Below are 22,240 nucleotides of genomic sequence, written 5' to 3'. Positions count from 1 at the left end.
CGTAGTGTTCGCGGCAGTGCAGAATACATTTGTCCGTGGTTTCGGATCGCCCAACAAACCCGAACCGGGCACACATTCACCATGGACACCACCGTCGTCGATCAAAAAGGCAACGCTGGTCTAGCAATGAAGCTGCCAGGTGAGTTGAAAATCCACTTCCAAACCGGATTGACACGCGGACCACGACCAGGGAAAAAAACCCATTTTGTCCTGTTGTTGTTCGACACAGAGAGAGAGAGAGATTTGCATTACAAAATGTTTTGTTCGGTGTGTGTGTGTGCGTGATTATGGTTTATTGAAGAAAGAAATTGAATTCCCGTGCTGTAATCGAACTCACGATCGTGTATGGTTCCTTTCACATGCACACTGCGCGCACACTGGCCACACTGCTTGGCAAATAGATCGGGCGAATGTAAACAAATTTTACTATCGAACGAACGCTCCGCCATTGCCCATGATCAGATTAAATCTTGCTCGTCCAAACGGAGACACTTTTGATGACGTATCCTGTTCGTGAGAACCCGCACACGCGGCACAGATGACGAAGATGCGAATGATCATAATGATGATCGTGTCATGCGCTGCGCAGGCCGTTTGTTGACGAGGCACACGTTTTGCAAATCGTCAGTGTCAATTGTGTAAACAACACGCTCCACCCCATCCGGGCGAACGATCGTTTACCACTGTCTCTTTTCTTTAGGAATGTTTATTCACAAAACGGAATATTTCATCCGTAGTAAAAAACAGTCACCACCGACCAAAATAATCAAACATGGTTTTAAAATGTTATGTTTCATATGCAGCAACATCTAAACTTTAATTGTAATAATAATCTACATTTATATTGTGAAAAGTTAAGAAGATTTTCAAATCGAAATCAAGAAGAAATAGGCTTTATCTTATAACAAAAAAATCTATTAGAAATGCTCAAGCTTAGAGCAGTTCGACATAAAACCGCCGCCCAGCACGTCCTGGCGAACATATTTTGCGGTTGCATTGTTCCATGCCTTGGCAACATTCCCGGCAAATCTTTGCAGCCCCGAGAGGTGTAGTGGTAGAAAAAGGGCTAATCGCTTAACAACACTTATAATTCATGCCAAACGGCGCATTGCGGAATGTTTGTGTTTTAGTTTTTGCAAAAAACCACTGCGAGAGGGCAGAAATTGTAGTACATCGGCAGTGCTTTGCTGTCTAACCATCGCGGTACAAGCAGTGGGCCGGATGGACAAGCTGACTTTGGTCTAAATTGAGTGGCTTAGTAAAATACATTCAACGAATAGTAACAAACGGGTTAGGTGATGAGAAAAAAAGGGACTGATTTCGAAATTCGTTGAAGAAAACAACCAATTAGGATCATTAAGGGCAACAAAGTATGGTAGAATTCTAGAGGTTAATAAGCCAGGCAGTACGGCAGTCGCACCAGCTTGCCGGAACTTAAGCAAAGGGTTACCAAAGCATGACTGTTTGTTTGTAGTTCAACATCTTTGAAGTCTTGGTGATCGACCATCTCTTGGAGAGATTGGATGAGATGCGTTGTTCCAATGATGAGATCCTTGAAGTTCTACTAACTGCAACTTATACAGTTCCAGAACTCACATACCCCTCTGAGACATGGACTTTGTCCAAAGCTGATGAAACCCTCTTAGACGGCGTTCGAGGGGAAGATGCTCAGAAGGATTTTTGGTCTCGTATGTGTGGAAGGACAATGGAGGGGCGACTACAATTATGATCGCTCCACAGGCTGTGCGACGAACTCCTTGTCATATTAGCGGATTAGATTCGCCAGGTCTCGGATTAGGATTAGGGTCATGTCATGAGAATGACACCGGACGACCCAGGCCTCATAGTCCTTCTAGATCATCCACATGGACAGAGGAGGTGTGGTAGGCCTAGATTGAGATGGAATGATGGTCTTGATGCGTCCGCCTGAAAGGCACTCGACCGTGAGCGATTTAGAGGACTGCTGCAGCAGACCAAGACCGTGGCTTCTGATAAAAGGCACAGGTTTGAGAAGACACTTTGTGATTATATCCCAAGTCGTAAACCGCAATTCCAGCAGGGTAGAAAAATTTCCTTTTTTGATGATCACAAACACGACAACGACCTTCGTTTTGAGCATGGAGTGATCAGTGTTTAGCTTTATGGTGAAGGACGTAATGCACCTTGCTCAGGAAGATCTCGGCTTCAAGCTACCATCCGCTACTTCTACACGATTAATGCCAGTTCAGATGGCCCAGACTGACTCTTTCAGCTAACAATGTCTATTTTGTCCAAGTATTAATTCCTCACATTTTGGAGGTAGACTCGGTATCCTCACACTGTCTCTGCTGCACTTTATGGTCTTTGTGGTGGACTTTACGTGGTCAGCAACTCGTCTAAACGATCGCTAAAATCAGCCCAATTCTTTGATGCATACATTATGCAAATAGATCGGCACGTCCCTAATTTTCCCGGCGAAGCTCGCTTCGCAATGCGCTATATTGCCAGCTCATCTGGCAACCCCTTAATCATCGGCCAACATCGCCTTCACCCCCCCAGCTCTCTGTTGCGCGTATTTGCCACTGTTAGATTAGTGTATCGTGTGTGATCTATCGCTCCCCGGTTGGCCCAACCTTATTTTCCGAAAACCCGAACCCATTCGTTACGGTTACGGCTCCGCTCCCAAGATAACTTTATGACCGATTGGTACGAACTATCGCTCCATCGTGCTTCACGCTTTAAACTTTTCTCCATCCCGGTCGTCATCCAACTCTCCCCCCCTCACCCCCGGGTGGGGACGTTCAAAAGCAGAAGAAAGCGTTTCCACTAGAGTAGCTTGAGGTCTACTTTTAGCCCTCCGCCGCCTTACCTTTTGGCAGGTTGCACTTGGGGGGGCCACATTGGAGTTCCCTGTTTCCACCTTCCATTGTGGACGAAGGTGGCGAAGGTGAAATCGCTAATAGATAAGGTAGTCGGTAGCAACCTTAATTGAAACGACGAACGACGCTGAAGACGGTGGTGCGCTATTGTGCCATTGCGGCAATGGGGAAACCAACGGTAGTAGAAGAGACACGGTGTGTTTGCTGCTGGATGCACCTGACATTGTACCCACAAACTCCCCCCCAAAAAAAAAACGGCCATGAGATTGTGGTAATCGGTTGCATTTGGAGAGTTTTGTTCACCGCGATAGATGAAGTTCCCGTGACCATTTTGCTTAACTTTCCTTCCAGACGGGGGAGGGGTTTAAACATTTTATTATTTTTTCAATTATTATTGATTTATCTCAGACTGCAAGAGGCCCGTGAAAACCGGTAGCAGTTTGTTGGTGGTTTTTTTTTATCGCGCTTTGAATTATTACACCTTTTTGCTGGAGATTGCAGCTAAACAAAAAACAGTAATAATCATCTTACTAATGAGCGAAAGTTTGTTGTGCAGTTTATTAAATTTTTTAATAACATTAGCAAGTTGACTTAGCTCGAATTCAGATTTGCTTCTCATAATGTGCTCCCCCTCTTGGAAATGTCACCACCGTTAGTCATTTCTGTTAAAGAATTTCATTCTGGCGCCTACGAATTGGCTTGCGCGAGGGCCGAACATGAGTCACCTTACCTTCGCATTCGTCACAAACGCTAAATTGGGGTTGTTCCCTTTTGCTGTTCATACGCACAACTAGTCCGTTTCGATGATTTCCTGTACCGATGTGCTGTTGTTTAGTTTAATTTAGTAAAATTTATTCAATGATTCATGAGGGGTTGCCAATAAATGCCGGTTGGTGGTGGGGGAGTGTGGATGAATCAATGAAGGGAACTCACCTTCTTCGCGCACCTTTTGGAATTAAAAATGCACATTTAAATGTTTTGACAAAAATTAAATTAAATACGGCGGGAAGGTTCGGTATGATGGTTAAATATAACGCCTGAGCCAACGCTGTGCGGGGAGAAGTGGGAAGGAGGAGAGGGGTTTAAATGTGTGTCAGGGAATCCATTTTCCCCTGAAAGCTTCTGGCGTGTCGAAGGTTAACAGGCGGCTGATCATTTATTACCAGGGTTCGGCAAAGTGCGACCTCACAAACATCACAAGATCTCACCAGCACGATACAAACCAAACAAATTGGTTGAAACATCATCGACATCAAATGTGTCATATTTGTCCATCTTTTTCTATTAAACTTGTTTGATTGTCTTTTCCCAATCAATTAATTCTTGGCCGATCTGACAGCTTACTAAAGTTGCTTCAACTTGAAATTAAGAATGCATGCGGAAATTAAGAATGCATAATGGAGCCAATTTTGTTTACGAGTTGTTCCACGCACAAATCGTAACCTAATGTCTCAAAAAAACGACCATTGGGTAGCATGTAATTTGTAATATGTTTATTTAATGTCATCCGGCAAATGATGCGTAAACAACAATACATTTCCAAAATATCTTAAACAAAAAATATATAAAATACTTGGATAAATGGAAAAATATATAAAAATGTATACATAAACAAACAAAAGAACATTAAAGAACTGTCAAAAAAGTTGTCTTAAACAATTTCTTATTTGGTTGTTCGTCATGTGGAAATCAACTGCAAAACCTAATGCGTTACATGAGACCATCGTTTGCAAAACTGGGTCGCTAGTACAATATTTTTCTACATCTAAAGTCTAGTCGTAGGAGTTCTCTGACTCCTAATGTTCTACCTGTATTTATTAAGAATTGTTAAGAAATGACTTCATGTGTCTTAAACCTCGTTTGAAGTGTTTGGCCCGCGGTTACAGAATTGTTTCTACTATCTGCCGCCATTCGTGAAAGGTGTGCCGACCCCTGACTTATACCATTGCTGAGGGTTAAAGGTTGCACCGGAACCGGTACCACACTAAAACCCCCCCACCTCCTCTTTCCACCCCCGATGGTTTGGACAGGTGGTGAACCAGTTTCATTGGTTCGCCTTCTTATCGTCGCGGAAACTCTCGCGTGTGAACCGTATAAAAAGACGGTATCGCTTACTGCAGTGTGTGTGCAGCGTTGTGTGCCGATGCAGAAATGCGGTACAAAGCGGTCCGGTAATGTCTCGAGACGGATAAGCAATTATGATAGCTGCAACTTCGTTGGGGAAATGGAAACAGACTTGGAATTAAAAAGCAAGAAAAAAGAGAACACACTTCCCTCTTTTCTTACCCCGTTGATCACATGTACAGAAGAAAGATAATGAATTCTTCTTGCATGCGTTCCATCTAACACACGCGAAACACGGGAAGAAATCCATCCGATCGGTGGGAGGAGGCTAATTTGCCATCCGAACACACTAAACCGGTAGGGGACAGAATAGGCAAGGCAACAGCAACAACAAAAAAAAGGAATGACACTTCGTTTATTTCCTGCCGTACCGAATTCCAGAAGCGCGGTACACATAGCGAAGACACCTCTTCCTACGGGACCGGCTGATTACCGTTGGGTTTTGATGCTTTTTTATGCTTTTTCTTCAGTACGAACAAACAAAAAAAAAAAACACTCCCGTCGAATAACACACACCAACTGTCAACCGAGATAGAGGGGGCTGTTGGGGATGGTGGCCAACCGGAACGGTGCAAATTTCTTACTATATTGAAGACAAGTAGATTTTATGTGCTTGTTACTATGGGGGGGGGGGGGAAGATCTACGTGGAATTGATACGGGGAGGTAGGAGGGTGGAAAACGAGTGACACACATACGCACAACGACGTGACCGCTTTGTGTTTCTGGAAATGGAGGCCAAGACACGTGTGTGCGCGGAGTGCCGTTTAATGCAAATTAATCTGTAAAGTTAAACTATAAAGCAGGACTGAGATGATAACCACCTTTGAGAGGAAAGCTCATATCAGAAATATAATAATCGATCAAGAACTCTCCTCCTCTTCTCCCTTTTTCTCAATCCTAACAAAGTTATCTCTCAATCCTGATTGGGATTCGAACTCACGCCCTCGCTTGCGCTTCCCTATGAATAAATGCGTTGTCCTATTGAAGCAAACTGAACGTATCACGTTAAAATTTGATCATGTTCAACGGAAAATTTTGTGAATCATACATAAATCCATTTAAAATACATATTTTTATCGGAACTCTATTGCGTGTTGAGTGTAAAATATTAATTGCTAAAGAAAATCTTGATAATAACGCTAACCTCAACTACAAGTGCGTGTAATACCACCCCGCTAGAAACATGAGTAAAAGTGAAATGTACAAGGTTACACACACGTCATAAAATAAATGCTCACCATGCTCCTGCCCCGTTTGGTTCCACCCGATACCGGGAGCTGGTTGCGTTCCTTCCCACCCAGAAGGTCAGATATGTTAATCGTCGCACAGTTTTTGGTTAACCTTGGCCACCTTCTGTTTTCCTACACCTCCAGCAGCGCTGCTCTAAAACAGTTACAGTGCGCCTCAGCAAAGTTCGACTAGCGACATAATAAGACGGGCGGGGTTTTCTCTTTCCCCGCAGTTTTCGTTTGTGGTAGTTATTGTTTGACAAAGCAAAAAAAAAAAACTCGATATTAGGGTTAGAAATACCTGCCGGCAAACTCGATGCGCTAATGGAGCCGACGACGATCCGCCGGTGGATTTTTGATGGAGATCGATAAAGTTTCCGTTTCGTGTGTGCTGGAAAGCTACTTTTGCCGCTGGTGAAAGGTTATTTGGTGCGAGACACTCGTTTATAAGTTGAGTTTTTCAAGTCTCTTGTTGTTGTCAAATTTAATTGAATTGTTTGGTATTATTTTTCCCCTGCCACGGAAGAAGTTCCCAAGCATTGCTTTTGCAAATGGGTACTGTTAGCGTGAAGTAGTTATGTTCGCGTTGGCGAAACGTGTTCAATGCGCAAGCTGATTTTATTTATAATGGTTTTGTGCGGGAACAAGATTAAATACCAGCAAAAAAAAAAAAACACCTCCCGAATATTTCGTTCCGAGCGTTACGCGTTGTCATAAATATGCAACAGCTTGTTGTACGGGAGGATACAAACAAAAAAAAAACACATGTGAAGTTGTGCTATTCCACCATCTGTACGCTACCGGGTTTTGATGCGAACGTGTCAATCCGTCGACAGGCAGCTTTGAATTCTTGCTCGGAACCTTTCCGAAGCAGCTTCATTACGGCGGCACGTTATGTGCCATTAGGAAGGAAGTTTTTGTGCGGTAAAAGAATAGTTTGGTGAATAGGTACAAATGAGATACGCCATTTGCTAGCAGTGGATGGATTTAGAGGCACGGTGGATTTACTTTATGTATTTATGCTTGCGTTTAGTTGGTTTAAATTTTGTATTCCAACAAGCTCCAGATGATCTTCCTAAGGTGGATGATAAATTAGAGTTGACGGTTGGCGAATAAGTAAATAAATTAGCAGTCCAGCGGGTTACTCAACGAAGCAAATAATTATTTCCTCAAATGTGTAATGTTGACCAAAAAAAAAAAACCAACCACAAATGATTATTTCATACGTGAGTGCGACTTTCATACGGGAATATTCTCCCATGTGATTCGTCGGAACACACGAATGCGTTTCTGTGCGAAGATGATCAACATAATGATTGGAATTTAATTTTCCAACATCACCTGCACCGTACCGGATGTCCACCAGATATCCGCACCTTCGTTTCCTAATCGATCGATCCGTGGAAACTGGACAGCACCTCCGCAGCAGGAAGATGATCCACCTTAAAAAAAAAACCGCCACGAGCGGAGCGGAGGGAACCGCCAATGTGCCCCATCATTGCACCGTGGAACTTCCAGCCGGAAATGAATGCTTACATGACGATTCGCTTTCGTTTGTGCTTCGCAACGAGAGCAGTCTGTTAGTTCGCAAGTTAGTACCCAAGGCATGGGAAAGAAGACACCGGACAAAGAATATACGTCGTCCGGCGGGGAAATAATACCGAGCCGGATGAGATGAGATGCAGGATGGTTTCTTTATTCTACATGCGTTTGGTGGAAAAATGGAAAATGGAATGGAATTGTTGTCATTACGGCGCTATGGTCAACATCATCAAGGCCCCGTTGGATGTGTAACCGCGACAGAGTGACACTTGAGAAAATGGATTTGTGACGCTTCCGACTGTGTCGGTTATCTGGTACCGTTCGCCAACGTGATTATCATCATTAGCATCATATTATGCTCATGTCTCGGTTGTGCGGCGTAGAAAGGCGCTTCGTTTATGGTCACATGATGCGGACCGATGGTTTGCGTTTTGATATCAAAGAAGTAGCAGTAGGTCATGTAGTTCATACTACAAGACGGTCTCAAAAGTACATTAATGTGGTATGGCAACACAAACCTGTATTACTTTGAACAGCTTGTCGCTGAAGTCTAAATCAGGTTGGAAAATTGATTTAACTCCAGTCTTGATCTTCATATCGCCCCCGGGGGAATCGAAACGATTACCAAATGTACGTTTTGTGCCCTGCACCCTGTACGAATATCCCATAGACTGGGAGAGGGATTTGCCGCACACAATCCCCTTAATTTCGCTTTCGCTCAAGGGTTGCTTGAAAAACGTTCTATTTTTCCCAGTTCCCACTGTCCCCTCGGGTACAACTTTTCAACTGCTCTGCGTGTGCAAATGCAACATTTCATACAATCGGAGAAAAGATAAATGGACGTTGGTTTTTTCTTCTACTCCTAACTTTATGTAACAACTAGCTACAAACGCGTGTACTCATGGTGTAAATTAAGGGGTTTTTTTTTTGGCACACGCATTTCCAGCAGAGAACAACGTAATATATGAAAAAGCCGTTGTTGGGTGCCACCACGAGCCATGTTATTAGGTTAGGTAAAAATAAATAAATAATTTAATCACTTTGCTTGCGCAATGCTGGAAGTGAACGAACCCTCCGATATAACCCCACCGATCTGAAGAATCAATGTGCGAATGCTCCATTACTGGTATTGAGGTGGGATTTGTCTGACCTCTTTGGGGAGTGGTGACGAATTCGCCGAGGGTCGTGTGTTAGGTTTGCAGCACTACCTTTTTCTGTGAATGCGTTAACCCGTTCCAGTACAATGGACGATTGCATCTTTTCAATTCTAGCTTGATGTTCATGGGGTCTAAATTTGAAGATGATTTTAATATGTCTAAGAATGACAGTAGGTCCTAATTCGAAGATGTCGTCCTATTAAAGAAAGATGTCTAAGCTTGGAGAATTTTATATTTTGTTTTAAAGAGAGCTATATAACAAGTGTCAGACGTTAAAAAATCAAGGAAGATTAGCTACAATTCCAAGATGTCCATAGACCTAAAGGTGGAGTTCAGTTGGCTAATGTATTCCACAAAATTTGGCGTTCAACTGATCTCATTAAATTAAAGGCTGCAATTTTAGCGTACTCTTTGGGAAATTGAGACGTCTGATGTACTCGAACATCTAAAACTAGAAGGAGTTGTCGTCATTATCTCCTCTGTTTGTCATAAATATTGGTTGACTTGAGACAGCAAGCCCTGCATACATCTTTAGAGAGTACAGCATGCAACTGCCATTACGCAATAGTGTATAGCAAATGTGTCAATAATGGCACCCAACCACTATTTCTCACACCACATGGCGATTCTTGATGAACTGTTTGAACTGAAAAACCAGCTCCCTGTGCTTTGTGGACGAGTTTGAATTTGACTCAGTTTGCCTATCAAAAACAGTCGGGGGGAACAATCTCAGCAGCTCCAGAACCTAACTGTGATCCCTGCTAATGGATGTACGGAAATGTCAAGAGAGAAAGCACTCGAAAGCGAACTTTAGTCCCCCCCTAAATGTAATAGTTGTGGCGAACGATGCACGAAGTTTCAAGTGGATTTGGTGTCGATGGACATTCAAGATATGATGACGTCGGTATTTGGACGATGAATGCTATTGAACGATGATGATGATGATGATGAAGTGTCACGCCAAGGTTCGTCCCCAAGTGCTTCCTCCCCAATGCAAACGCACCTCGTCACTTGATAAGTGATGGATGGCCTTTGCTGATGTGAAAATGACGTGACATTGGCATTTAGCATTTGACCCTGGGAAGATCTCAGCGGGAGAGGATCGTTGTTGAGCGGGGCGCGAAGCTAGTGCATTTTTGTATATTTTTCACAAACTTTCCCACCGTTGGCAGGTTCCGAAGTACAGTGGGCTGCAACAGCACTCACCGTAGGTCGTCCGGAAGGTTAACCACCCGCATTTGTCTGCTGATCGTGGAGGCTAGCGGACTGCAAACTCCACCGAACAACAGGGTGTAAATCTGTCCCCAGCAATCGGCACTGTTTGCTTTCCTTGACTCCTGAGTCGATTCCGTGTCGTAGACGACCACGTCGTTCGTGATTTTGGTGGATGTGTTTACCGTGTCGATGTGGTGTGGAAACCCAAACAGGTTGTTGTTTGCACGACACGGCTAGAATCACAACACAAATGCAACAGATGCCCAAGAGAGGGTGTGTGTGTGTGTGTGTGCCCCTTGAAGATAAACATTCTCACCCTTGTTGTTGTTGTTTTATTTGCTCCCCTCTCCCCACCCCCTTGTGTGACACAATAAACCGTCATAACAACACATTGCAGTAACGCGAGCCGCGCACCCGTCACGATCATCAACATTCGCGCACGCACATTAGTGTCATCAGGTGTTTCAGGGGGGGGCGTCTTCGTTTATTATTAGCCAGGCGGGAGAATGGTTATGTGATGCTTCTGTTTCAACCACGAACGCAATATCTTCCCCCTTCGGAAGGTGCAAACGTTGGGCGTCCATTAATGGTTACAAAGAAGTAAATCCGAAGCCCCCGCAGCAACAACAACAGTAACACAACAACAAAAAGAAATGGTTGCATTTTTTGTTTGCAACCGCGCACACGTCACTTTGGATCTCTGGTGCAGCTTATTTCCGCATTGTTTCACCGGTGCGAACATACAGCTTTGAACAGGTCGTGCAGAAGCGGCACCACACACGGCAAGATATAGAGCGGTCTGTGCATAATTAACGTGCGCAGCACCCCCTCCCGTGCATCGTCCGTGGCCAGTGGGTTAAGTAATTGTTATTATACATGGTTTACGTTTTGCAGGAAGGGTTCGTTCTTTTGCTACTGAAATCAGTATCCGAACAGAATTTTAATACACCTTGCATTTTGTTATCAAAATTAAAGTTTTCTAATTATATAATAACATAATTCTAATTACGTTACATTGTCAAGAATTTTAAATGTAAAACAGTTCAACACTTAACTATCCAGTGGGTTAAATTTCTTTTAATTAACCTTAATTTTACCGAGTAATTTAAGGGTAAGTTAAGGGGAAAATAGCAGTCGTTATTTGACCCTTTCGAGCAGTTTTGACATGTTTACATTGGTTTATTGACGCATGGTGATTTCCCCTTCATTTATCGCCTAATTAAACGGTATTTTAAGGGAAAATCCATCACAGAGCATATGCACCACTGCAAGTCTAGATGTTATGTTTTAAAGCCATTTTAAAAACATAAATTTGATAAAAAAAACACTGTAATAAGTGATGTACCAAGTGAGACAAAGTTCGTTAAATTACCTTTAAATTACCCTTAATTTTACTAAGTTTTTTAATATTAAAAATCTAAGGGAAAATTAGCAGTCGTTAATTGAACCTTTTTGAGGAGTTTTGACATGTTTACATTGTTTATTTGACGCATGTTGATTTTCCCTTCATTTATCGCTTAATTAAACGGTAAATTAAGGGAAAATCTTTCACTGAGCTTGTACCATGGATAGAGCAAATGTTGTGAAATGTTTTCAACCCATTTTATGGCATAAATATCATAATAAACACTGTTTTAATTGATACATTTTTGGTCATCATCACACTGCCTCTACAGTACACGAGCGACTCGACTGCTCGAATGGGTAAATTAACAGCGCGCTGTCTGACTGGGTTTCTAAACACTGGAAAACTCCTACCAGAAGTTAACGTTATATATATGCAGCGTATTATAATTCTTACGAAAAAAAACATTAAAAAGTGTAACAAACCCTTTAGCTTCGTAATGTAAATCCATAACTTAATCGAAATTCAAACACACATATCCCTTTGTAGTGGACCAAATGCATGAAACGTGCATGCAGCCAACCTTCCCGCCGGAGCATGTTGCAGCGAACAATTATGCAACGGCGGTGGAACAACCCCAATATACCCCCAGACGCCCCAGAAGCGCTTCTTTTAAAACAGCTGCCCAGCTGCATGTAACTAATGGTAGCTAATGGTGCAGCTCCCCACCCCCACCCCGGAGGCACCCACGGCCAATTTGCGATGGGCGATAATACGTGGGTAATCCACCGAGGGGCTCGCGGCCCGAACCCGTAAAAGCAAGTGTGCACAAACCGATGCACTTTCCCTTGCTCGATCGCAACCGGGTGGTGCCCACACGACGGCCTTGCGCGCGGTTTCGAACATGACGCAGCGCGCCCACTGTATCCCGTGTTTTACATGATGTTTCTATTAACGCCCACGGATGCAGGGTGTGACGACGATGCAGGAAGTCCATAGAACGATCCAATATGGGGGGTGGGGGAGCTTTGTGGGCTTTTTACCTTCGTTTTTTTTTATCTTCAATTTTTTCATTAACAAATTAAGTCATCTAATTTATGCTCTTTAGGACAAGTCGTAGCAAATAGACATCCTTTATCCACCGGATTCCTTAATAATGTCGATAGATGCGCGATAAAGGACGTTACTTCCTTACCGTACCGCACGAATGAAAGGAGGAAAAGTCTCGAAGGCACCATCACTCCACCTAACTCCGGGTGGTTTAGTAGTAATTGCAGCAAGCAAAGAACACCACGACATTTCAAGGTTTTGTGTCGTGGGGCGTGGACCCACAGCAAGCACGCTTAAGATAAGGCAACACCGTACGATGTAGGTCAATTCGTCCCGTTTGATCCACGGGCGGTGGCAAGATTATCACATTCGATTGGAAACACTTTAGCCCGGCCGTGCGGTAGTTAATGATATCGGAACTTAATTATGTGCAACATGAAAGCACGACATAATGGGGCCGGCGTGGATTCATGCCGGGCGGACGGTACAACATTGGGGCAGATCGTACCCCAAGTTAGAAAGCTTAAGCTTTTTGCCTGTATCAGCCAAATAATCCTGGTATCGGGCTGTATCATACGGTACAGATTCGTAAAGGACATAGCGTTTTGACATAAAGAATGACACAAGGGAAACTACAAGTTGAGAAAAATCGACTAAAGCTTAGAAATTCAATTTTAATTTCAATTCATTTGAAATAATATACAAATTTGATTATTAAAATAATCCTTTTTCAGTTGTTTTCGTTAAAACTAATTGTTTACATTTCTCGCACACGAGAAACATGGCCTAACCTGGCTCAGATCTGCTTGCAAAATTCTTTATTATGACATTTGTCGAGCTTGGGTTAGCTACTTTCATTGGGAAACCAATCTAATCCTTCTTTCCTAGGCCTAACATGGCTTGCTATTTGCATGGGGAGCTGTAAGCGGATAAGCCTGGAAACGTCAAAATGCATACAAAAAAACTGGCTTATAGTACGATTCCTGGCCATTATTTGACAAGCGATCTAAGTGTTGGTTTGATGCAGTGGCAAGGTTTGGTAGTGGCAAGGATCGATGCTAAAAGCTTTCTATAAATAGTCGGTGCTATTGATTTTGTTGGGAAAACAGAAGAAAAAAATACCGAGGAGCATCAAGTTTTGGTGACGTTGGAAATTCAATCCTGGCTTAATTTTTGTTTGCCCGTGTGTCCGTCAACAGTTGCACTAATCGAATTAACTTATTTGGTAAATTATTTGGTGCCAAGTTCACTGTTTAATGGATGGTTATTATTGAATTAGGGAGGTGTTTTCGGGGATAAGATTTGGTTATTTTTGAGCTGTAAAACATCTGAAAATGATATAATTATTACGCTCTTTTAACTAATTGAGGATTGTTGTTCTTAACACCAACCCTTTAGCAATTGATTGTCTTTTTAAATGTGAAATTTTAACTATTTTTTGGGATTCTCTCATACTTCTGTTTGATTTACGAATTGTTTCCTTGTTTGCTGTATATCACAAACAAAGCAAACATCCACGAAAAACACGAAAGTCGTAGCTTTATAAATCAAACTCACTCAACAATTTTTCCCCAAACCCAATTACCTTTCACCGGCACTGTTAGACATCGTACGGTCCTTCCTAAAACGATGCCGACGGAAGAGCACGAATGGTTGGGGTCGTAAAGCAGGCAAATAACAAACATATAAATCTACCAGTTGCTGACTCTCGAACAGGCGAAGACGAACACCCCGCGAGCATTCGTTCGTTCGTTCGTGGCAGCAGTGCGTTTTATGTTATGCTCCAGCTTTTTTACATAAAGCGTGTGCGGTTGTGGGACATGACATAAAAATCCCACCCACTATGATGAGAGACCACCATTTTCGGTGGTCGTGTGCCGTTGGGAAATAGTACAAGCCACCAACGATGAAAGGAATTCTAACACCTTCGCCTTCGGTTAAAATCGTGCCGTGGTCATTCATTGGCTTGGACTTCATTACGATGGCGGATGGGGGATGGGAGTGCGAGCTAAGGGCGTCTCCCATACCCCGGAGTGACTAACGACAAGTGTTGAGCAAATCTGATTCAGATGTTTGAATCTGAATGAATCTCATTCTTTATTTTAAAAAATCAAGGGGTCGGTTATCAAGTTCTGCTTCGCTGTTACAGGAGTCTTCTAACCCTCTTACGGTCAAGCGCCGTCGTTATCCAATCTGTTATCCTGCCGACCTAGAGGACGCATCAATGCCTTCACTCGATCTCAATTTGGGCCTTTTCAAGTCTCCTCTGTCCATTTGGACGACCTAAAAGAACTATACGGACTGGGTCGTCCGGTGTCATTCTCATGACATGATCATCCCACATGAGCCTGTCGATTCTGAACCGCTGTACGACATTGATTTCGTCGTACAGCTCGTAGTCCTTCTACACATAAGGAGCCAAAAGTCCTTCTGAACATCTTCCACTCGAGAAGATGGTTTCGTCGATTCCTGAATTAAAAGACTTCTCACTAATGATTCCCCTGATGAATGATGAAGATGAATGACCCATTATTTAAATATTCGTTAAGCATAACACAACTAACGAACGTTTCTTTCCCGCTTCTTTCAGGTGCACCATTGAATCCACCGATGATCGATTCAACCGAGGATCCACATCCGAGCCTGTCCGATTGGCACGACTACGAACCGAACCTGGAGTTTGATGACACCGAACTGTCCCACCCATCGCCAGAACCGGGGGCGACAACCGTGTTCGATGATATCAACTATTCCGGTAAGAGCTCGGTGCAGTTTCAGGTTGGAACGTCGAAGAACCTCGGAACTGCCGCTCCAGATAACATCGGAATGGTTTCGTTTTTGGCAATCGTTCCGAGCTGTCAATTTAATGGCGTCGGTGGTTATACAGCGGACAAACGTCATTCAGAATGAAAAAAATTTCTCCCAATGGAAGAGCTTCCTATAGTTTCCTTCGTACAGCAAACCTGTTGATATCGTTGTAGCAGAGTAGATCACCAACATGAGCTGATACGCAGACAAGTTTTTCTCCCTTCTCGGTCTTTAGGTGGCAGTGTGGCTTATGCTTAATAATTCACCAGTTGGCACCCGTTCAAATGACAAATTATGTGCTGTTATGCTGCACGGCGTGGAAGGTATTCTGTATCGAAAATCTCACGCAAAAACCACTCTAGCACTATATGTGTACGAGGGTGATGCTGAGTTCTATCCTATGGCGAGTGAGATTTTTGATGCCAGGAGAGTTTGCCACCGAAAGTGGTAACCTCGTTTTTGTCGATGCGATGATTTTAATTAGCCAATTTTTGTTCTTTTGCTCTTTTTTTCTAGGGAGATAAATTAGCTTTTTTTAAATAATAACTTTAACAATAACAGGGTGTCCCACATGAAATTGCATCACGGTTGAAACGCTGTAGAAAATTAACTAGTTGACCGATCCTTTTCAAACTTTCGGGCGATAAAATATAAGCCTTAAGCAAGCTGTTGGCATTTTTGTTACATTAATCTCATTTATCATAACCGAACGCTAGAGCCTTCTACTTAACACACCTCTCATTTGGTTACACACCGTATACAACAGCAGTTTTCTTGTACTTAAACTAACGTTTCTTAATGTTTGCTTCGGATTTGACCTTCTTGGGATGGTTCCTTAGTGCTTGCCTCATAATAGCATAATATGTTTCAATGGGCCTTTGTTCTGGTGCGTTTGGGGGGTTCATGTCCTTTAGTTGGAAAGTGAGCCACTTGGCCTATAGTGGAATAGTGGTATGAATCTAAATCAAGCCAAAAGATCGTAGGGCCCTCGTGTTGCTACAGAGGAAACAGACGCGACTGTAGACATCAATCCTAGAGGTAATTCCACCCGTTTACAGTGTCTGTGGTTGGGCACATAAGCAGATCGCTTGCCAAATCATGTACTTCTTGGCAAACTTTGTAGGGTTCTGTTACTTTAATTCCTCTGGAGACTAAGTTTGCCCTTCGCGTCGAAGAACATTAGCCACGGATCCATGATGGGACAAATGAAGCTTCGCCAGCATTTGGTGCTCAAGCGATTTTCCACAAGTTTTGCACAAATTCTTTTCGTGGCGTTATTTTTTTTTTAATTAGAGGTCACTTTTTCTATAGTTGTCTAGAGCGTTTCCTCCTCGAGCGTGCATTTTGATGTGGGACACCCTTTACTAATGTACAAGCTACTCACAAGCCTCTGTCTGTTAACAGTCCTCAGTCAATCGATACAATCACCCGGTTGTTATCTTTTCGGTTACAACAACTTTCGTGCGTTGTCCGCGTACTTCACCCGTCTTGCTTGCTTACTGATAAGAAACCCCCCGAGCGTCCGTTCCAACAAAAACCCTGACAACACCGCTGTGTAATGATGATGTCAACTCGATACCAGTGTCGTGTCATCGACGCATCGTCGACAGACCTTCCCGGACCTTCACCGGCTGCGGTACTAATTATTTTCGTGTAATTTTACCTTTCCAGCCGAATTCGAAATCCCTTCAGAGGACGAAATCATCAAAACCACTCTCGAGGCGGACAACTACGAGGAACAGCTGACGATGGTTGGGGTAAGTGTGTGTGTGAACTGCGCTAATGTATGATATACTTCGCCCGTGTACTAATATCCATGTGACATCTTTCCAGCACGACGAGAACGCCATCCGGAAGGATTTCAAGCGACGAAAATTCATCGAATTCATCGGCACGGATAAGCAGGGCCAGCCGATCATAGCGATCTACGCCTGCCGGTTGCCGGAACGGAAAGATCTGAACTCGAATATTTTTATTGAGTGAGTAGTCGTTCGTCGCCAAGGGTTCGAAAAGATGCGAACTAGCCGCCAGATGTGTTGTAGGCCGTAGCGTAAAAGAGCAACGATGAGTGGGGACTCGCGGCACCATATGGTTATCGTGAAAGCGTGACTCAATATGCCGGTCCCGCATTTTAACCGATGGTTGCTAAATCCATCGCGGGCAACGCCGTTACAAATAGGTTGCTTCCTATCGATCAGTTCAGAAGTGCTGTGACTGTGCCCTGGTACGGTACACCACGATGATGTAATGAGTGTCACACGGAGCGATGTCATGGGATATAATTATAAGCAACAACACGTCGAATGAACGAATGAAGGAGGAAGTAGAACCGGGAACATTGGACTTATACACCGAATAATGGTTTTCTCCTGTCGAATGTGTTAGGGGCGCCCGTTTGGGGTGATTTGTAAATTTGACCACTGTTTTGAAAAGAGAGCAACACGTGTTGGCCAAATGTGTGTGTTCTGTTGCGCCTGTATTTACCAGCCGGGTGGATGTTTTCTTGCAATGGGGTTGAGAATTTTATTTTATTTTCTCGATTCTTAAGAGCGGAACCGATTGTTTATTTTCCTTCGTTTCGTCCTATCCGATCACATGACACTTCTTCGGGAAATCCTCGCGATTTGACCCAAAATCATTAAATTAAAGTTCACCAGAAAGTAGTAAAAATTAACCGTTTTTCGCTGTACCTTGACCTAATTTTTTCGCACTGTGGACTATTTTGGAGTAAGAACAATTTTCCGGCCGTCGTTGCGTCTCGCGAATTCTCCGAACACAACGTTTTCTCGGGGAAGAAATAAACTTCCTTTTTTTTTCTTTAAATTCAAAGAAAATCGTACAGACGACGCAGAAAATGATATATTGCTCCGCGAAACTCCGGTCCACGGACACAAGACGCAAAAGAGACGGCTGTCTGACCCCATCAGATCGTTCTGGGAAAGTGGCGTGAAAACTCACTCATCGAAATAGATGTGTTCGGTTCGGAAAAAGCGTTTCAAGTAATGTGTGTTTTTTTTAATGTCCCTTCTAAACGATGGGATCTCTATCCTGGAAAGTGAGTGAAAGATAAACATTGCCGATCGCGCTGATTGGGTCGACGGGAATGTAACGCGGTCGTGTGGACGAAAATAAAATCCCTCGGGGTAATCCCGTTTGGTGGTGATGTCGTAATAGCCGAGGGAGACATCAAAGTTAGAGCAGGGCCCAGAGCGCATGCAGGTGACGAAAAACCGTTCTTCCCAAAACTATCGGCGAAAGGGCGCGCGCTACCGGGCATCCCGATCAATTAGCAACATTAGCTAAAAGACGACCTCCACCGAGCGTCTGCCTCACGGCTTAACTGCTCAAATTTCTTTCTCCGAGGGTCGAGGTATGGCAATTCCTTCGGTACACGCGATGTCCATGCTCTGTGCCGTGAGTGTTAACATCTTGTTTACATGTGCGGTTGCAGCGGGAAAAAAGCAACACATTTCCGAGAGTTTGTTGCGCCACCAGATGGCCCCGAAGCGGGTAGGGTGACGATGGTGCGGCATTTCGGAGGACGCCTATGACGTCCGATTCCGTGATGTTGCTGTTTTCGCGAGACACATTGTGCCTCGCCCTTTCGCTCTCGGTGCAACGATAAATCTGTATCGCGTGTGGAGGAGAGGACTCCCGGGTCCCATACCGCCGGGACCCTGCTTCCCGGGAGGTAATGTTTCGTCCCGATTCTCACCCACACGGCGCACTTGAGACTTTGCCGTTGCTTATTTTTATTTGGTGCGCTTGGCTTCACTTCTCTCCCGCCGAGAATTACGGGTACGCGGGACCATTCGTTTCTTCGGCGCATCCGCTCATTATCCGTTGATGAGCGATTCGATCTCGTGTCTGTCTGAGGTCGTTAAACAAAATCACCCAGCAGCGCAGCAGTACATTAGAACGAACGCTAGCGTGAAGACGTGCACCAACGTTTGACGGCCGGACCGTTAAAGAGTTGGGCAATAGTGGTGGCACTGTGAAGGGTTGCATAGTGATAGAAAGATATAAGTGAATAAGACTTTTTGCATGTAAAACTTATCTTTGCGTGGTGAATTATATACCATTGTGAGTTTAAAACCTTTCCACATCGGGCTAAATTGAAGTGTTGTGACAGTGATAGATACTTATATTAGTTCAATTTGCTTCGCTGTTACAGTTTTATTATCAAATCGATGGAAGAATTCGTCCAGAATGACTACATCATCGCGTACTTCCACCAGGGCATGAAGGATAACAGCAAACCAGCGCTCCAGTTCCTGTGGAATTCCTACAAAGAGCTCGATCGAAGCTTTAAGAAGAATTTAAAGAAACTTTACGTGGTATGTAGTGGTCCAAAGGTTGTTGCACTTTCTGTACGCATTCATCAGTTGATTGGTAATTGTTATCCTCTTTAAACCCAGGTCCATCCAACCACATTCATCAGAATGGTTTGGTTCTTCTTCAAACCGATCATCAGTGAAAAATTCAAGAGCAAACTTATCTACACCAGCAGTCTGGACGAGCTGAAGCAATCGCTCGGGCTGAACACACTGAAGGTGCCGGATCCCGTGCGAGAGTAAGTAATGCCGTACTGTACAACCACAGCTGGAAGTCTAATCGGAAATGGGTTCTGTTTTCTTTCTCTCCCCCGCTCTTCCTCTTTTCGGTTGGACAGATTCGACGAAAAGATCAACAACGGCACCCGTTACACGCTGCGGGGCAGTAAATCTAGTCTGAAGAGTAGCCGGTCACTCGAGAACCTGCCCAAGTCGGCACAGTTCGGTGTGTCGCTGCGGTTCATCATCGAAAATAGCGCCTGCCTCAACTGTATACCGCCGATCGTGCGAAAATGCGTCGACCATCTGTCACTACCGGACGGTAAGATGCGTTGTAATTGTCGGATAGTTTATTCGCAACGCGCGATGAAAACGTGCATTAATTAGAGCTTGTGAGTAATGGCGCACGTATTGGGAAAGATTGGATGACGGTGACAGTCAGTTTGTTGGCGGCATAATTTTAAAAGATGAGTTATACATTGTGTAAATGAGCTGATTCACGAACGTGTCTCTAGCGACATTAAGAAGTTCAGCCAAAAAAAAAAAGCTTAGCAGTTTAATAGACACCCTTGCGTATAAATGATCTTTAGGTTACTTCTGCGCGCTTTCTTAAACCCTTCTAGCATCTAATCCATTCTCCCGTTGCGCTTCCAGTGGTCGAAACGGAAGGTATTTTCCGCCGGTCCGGCAACTACGCACGAATAAAAGAGCTCCGCGCCAAGATCAACGCAGGCGAAGAGGTGCAACTATCCAACGAAGACACGCACGTCGTGGCCTCGCTGCTGAAAACGTTCCTGCGCGAGCTCGAAGAGCCACTGCTCACCTACGAGCTGTACGAAGACATCACCCAGTTCAGCGAGTGGAAAACGGAGGAGCAACGGTCACGCAACGTGAAGCAGCTGTTGCGCGAACGGCTACCGGAGGAAAACTACGAGCTGTTCAAGTACATCGTCGAGTTTCTGGGCAAAATAATGGAGCGCAAAGATTTCAACAAAATGACCTCCTCCAATCTCGCGATCGTGTTCGGCCCGAACCTAATCTGGCCAAAGCAGGAACAGATGTCGCTGGACGAGATTGGCCCGATCAATGCGTTCATTGATTACGTGCTGCAGCACCAGGACGACATCTACTTTGTGGATATCAACAAAAAGGATCGTGGTGCGTACGATTAACAGCGGCTGATCTAAGACGGCTCTCGCGGGAACCATCTTATGGCGGACGAGGCGAAAACGCCACAAAACAAAACAACACCCACACACAAACACTGGAACGGAAACATTCTATTTCACAAGCGATAAATACCAAGTATATCATAGCTGTTTTTTTTAATGTGTAGAGAGGTGTGGCGTTGTGAGAGTGACCTTGCTCGCAGAGGAAACGCTCCAAGCCAGTTTATCTAGCGTTGGTCAACTAATAAGTAGTGCAGAATGTGTTAGCTTTAAGGGATTCTTGAAGGGGAAGAATGAGACTGTGTATAGCCGAGATTGTGTTTGATATAGTTGTAGCGCGGAAAAGAAACACGAGAAAGCAAGAAGGGAAAGATCGTACGGAAAGGCTCGAAACTAAAGGGAAGCTCCTTGGTGTAGGTGGTTTCCTTTTCGTTTTCATTCTTTTCCTTCTATTTGCTCTAGTTGTTTAAGATGATTTTAAATGCAATTGAAACAGAGAGAGAGAAACAGAGTGTGTAATACAGTTAGGTAGCTAGTGTGTAATGGGGTTCGGTTGGAATTGAGGTTACGCAGGGGAGGGCAGAACACAGCAGTATCGTTCTGGGTCTGCTGTTCCACTGTGGTATTTGTGCAAGTTTGTGGTAAGATAATGGTAACATGTATAAAGTAGCACGTTGGTAGCGTATATTGGCAAGAGCGATAGTCAGAGAAATATGAATTGTTGATCATTTATTATTATTATTTTTTTAGCGGAATAAATTCTAACGAACAGAGCAAGGAAATGGCAGAGGAAAATAGTGAAGTTTGAAAAAAAAAGTTAACCATAACAAAACCCAGCGTGTCTGATTTTAGCACCAGATGCATATCCTCGAAGAGGGACTACCAAAGAAACAAAACACGGTAAACACAAAACTCAAGATAACCAGCACAAAACTTAGGGGAATTCATTTCCTCCCGTCCGTACAACGCCAACATTTGTAGTAGGTCCATAGCGAGAAGTCAGCTAAAATAGCGTCACGTTTCCATTACTAACTCATTAGTGCAAAATTCAGCAATAGTAGCGAGCAAACACCTCGATAGCAAGAAAGGGAAAATAACTGACGAAGGCCAAACCACAATTTTAATCGAGAATTTTAATATAATATAAATAACAGTAATGTGAGTGGGGAAAAGGGAAAGCAAGCGACAC

At 43.8% G+C, this 22,240-nt stretch overlaps 1 protein-coding gene across 1 annotated transcript; it reads left to right on the top strand.

The window, feature by feature from the left end:
* Positions 1–81: 81 nt before the first annotated feature.
* On the top strand, positions 82–21,054 carry LOC128711581 (rho GTPase-activating protein 68F). Its single transcript, XM_053806462.1, has 8 exons — positions 82–139; positions 15,112–15,276; positions 17,001–17,086; positions 17,163–17,308; positions 19,504–19,666; positions 19,748–19,902; positions 20,002–20,204; positions 20,537–21,054. The coding sequence occupies exons 1-8, from the start codon at positions 82–84 to the stop codon at positions 21,052–21,054; spliced, it is 1,494 nt and encodes a 497-aa protein (XP_053662437.1).
* The last annotated feature ends 1,186 nt before the right edge of the window (positions 21,055–22,240 follow it).

Source organism: Anopheles marshallii, chromosome 3, assembly GCF_943734725.1.
Source record: "Anopheles marshallii chromosome 3, idAnoMarsDA_429_01, whole genome shotgun sequence".
NCBI lineage: Eukaryota > Metazoa > Arthropoda > Insecta > Diptera > Culicidae > Anopheles > Anopheles marshallii.
Note: the sequence above shows the minus strand (reverse complement) of the source record. Positions and strands in the feature narration are given on the sequence as shown.

What these genes read in the sequence shown, in the direction of transcription:
- LOC128711581 (XM_053806462.1), top strand. Translation starts at nt 82, where the DNA reads ATGGACACCACCGTCGTCGATCAAAAAGGCAACGCTGGTCTAGCAATG. An exon ending in ATTTAAAGAAACTTTACGTG is followed by an intron (nt 19,667 to 19,747) that starts GTATGTAGTGGT and finishes CTTTAAACCCAG; the next exon opens with GTCCATCCAACCACATTCAT. An exon ending in CCATCTGTCACTACCGGACG is followed by an intron (nt 20,205 to 20,536) that starts GTAAGATGCGTT and finishes TTGCGCTTCCAG; the next exon opens with TGGTCGAAACGGAAGGTATT.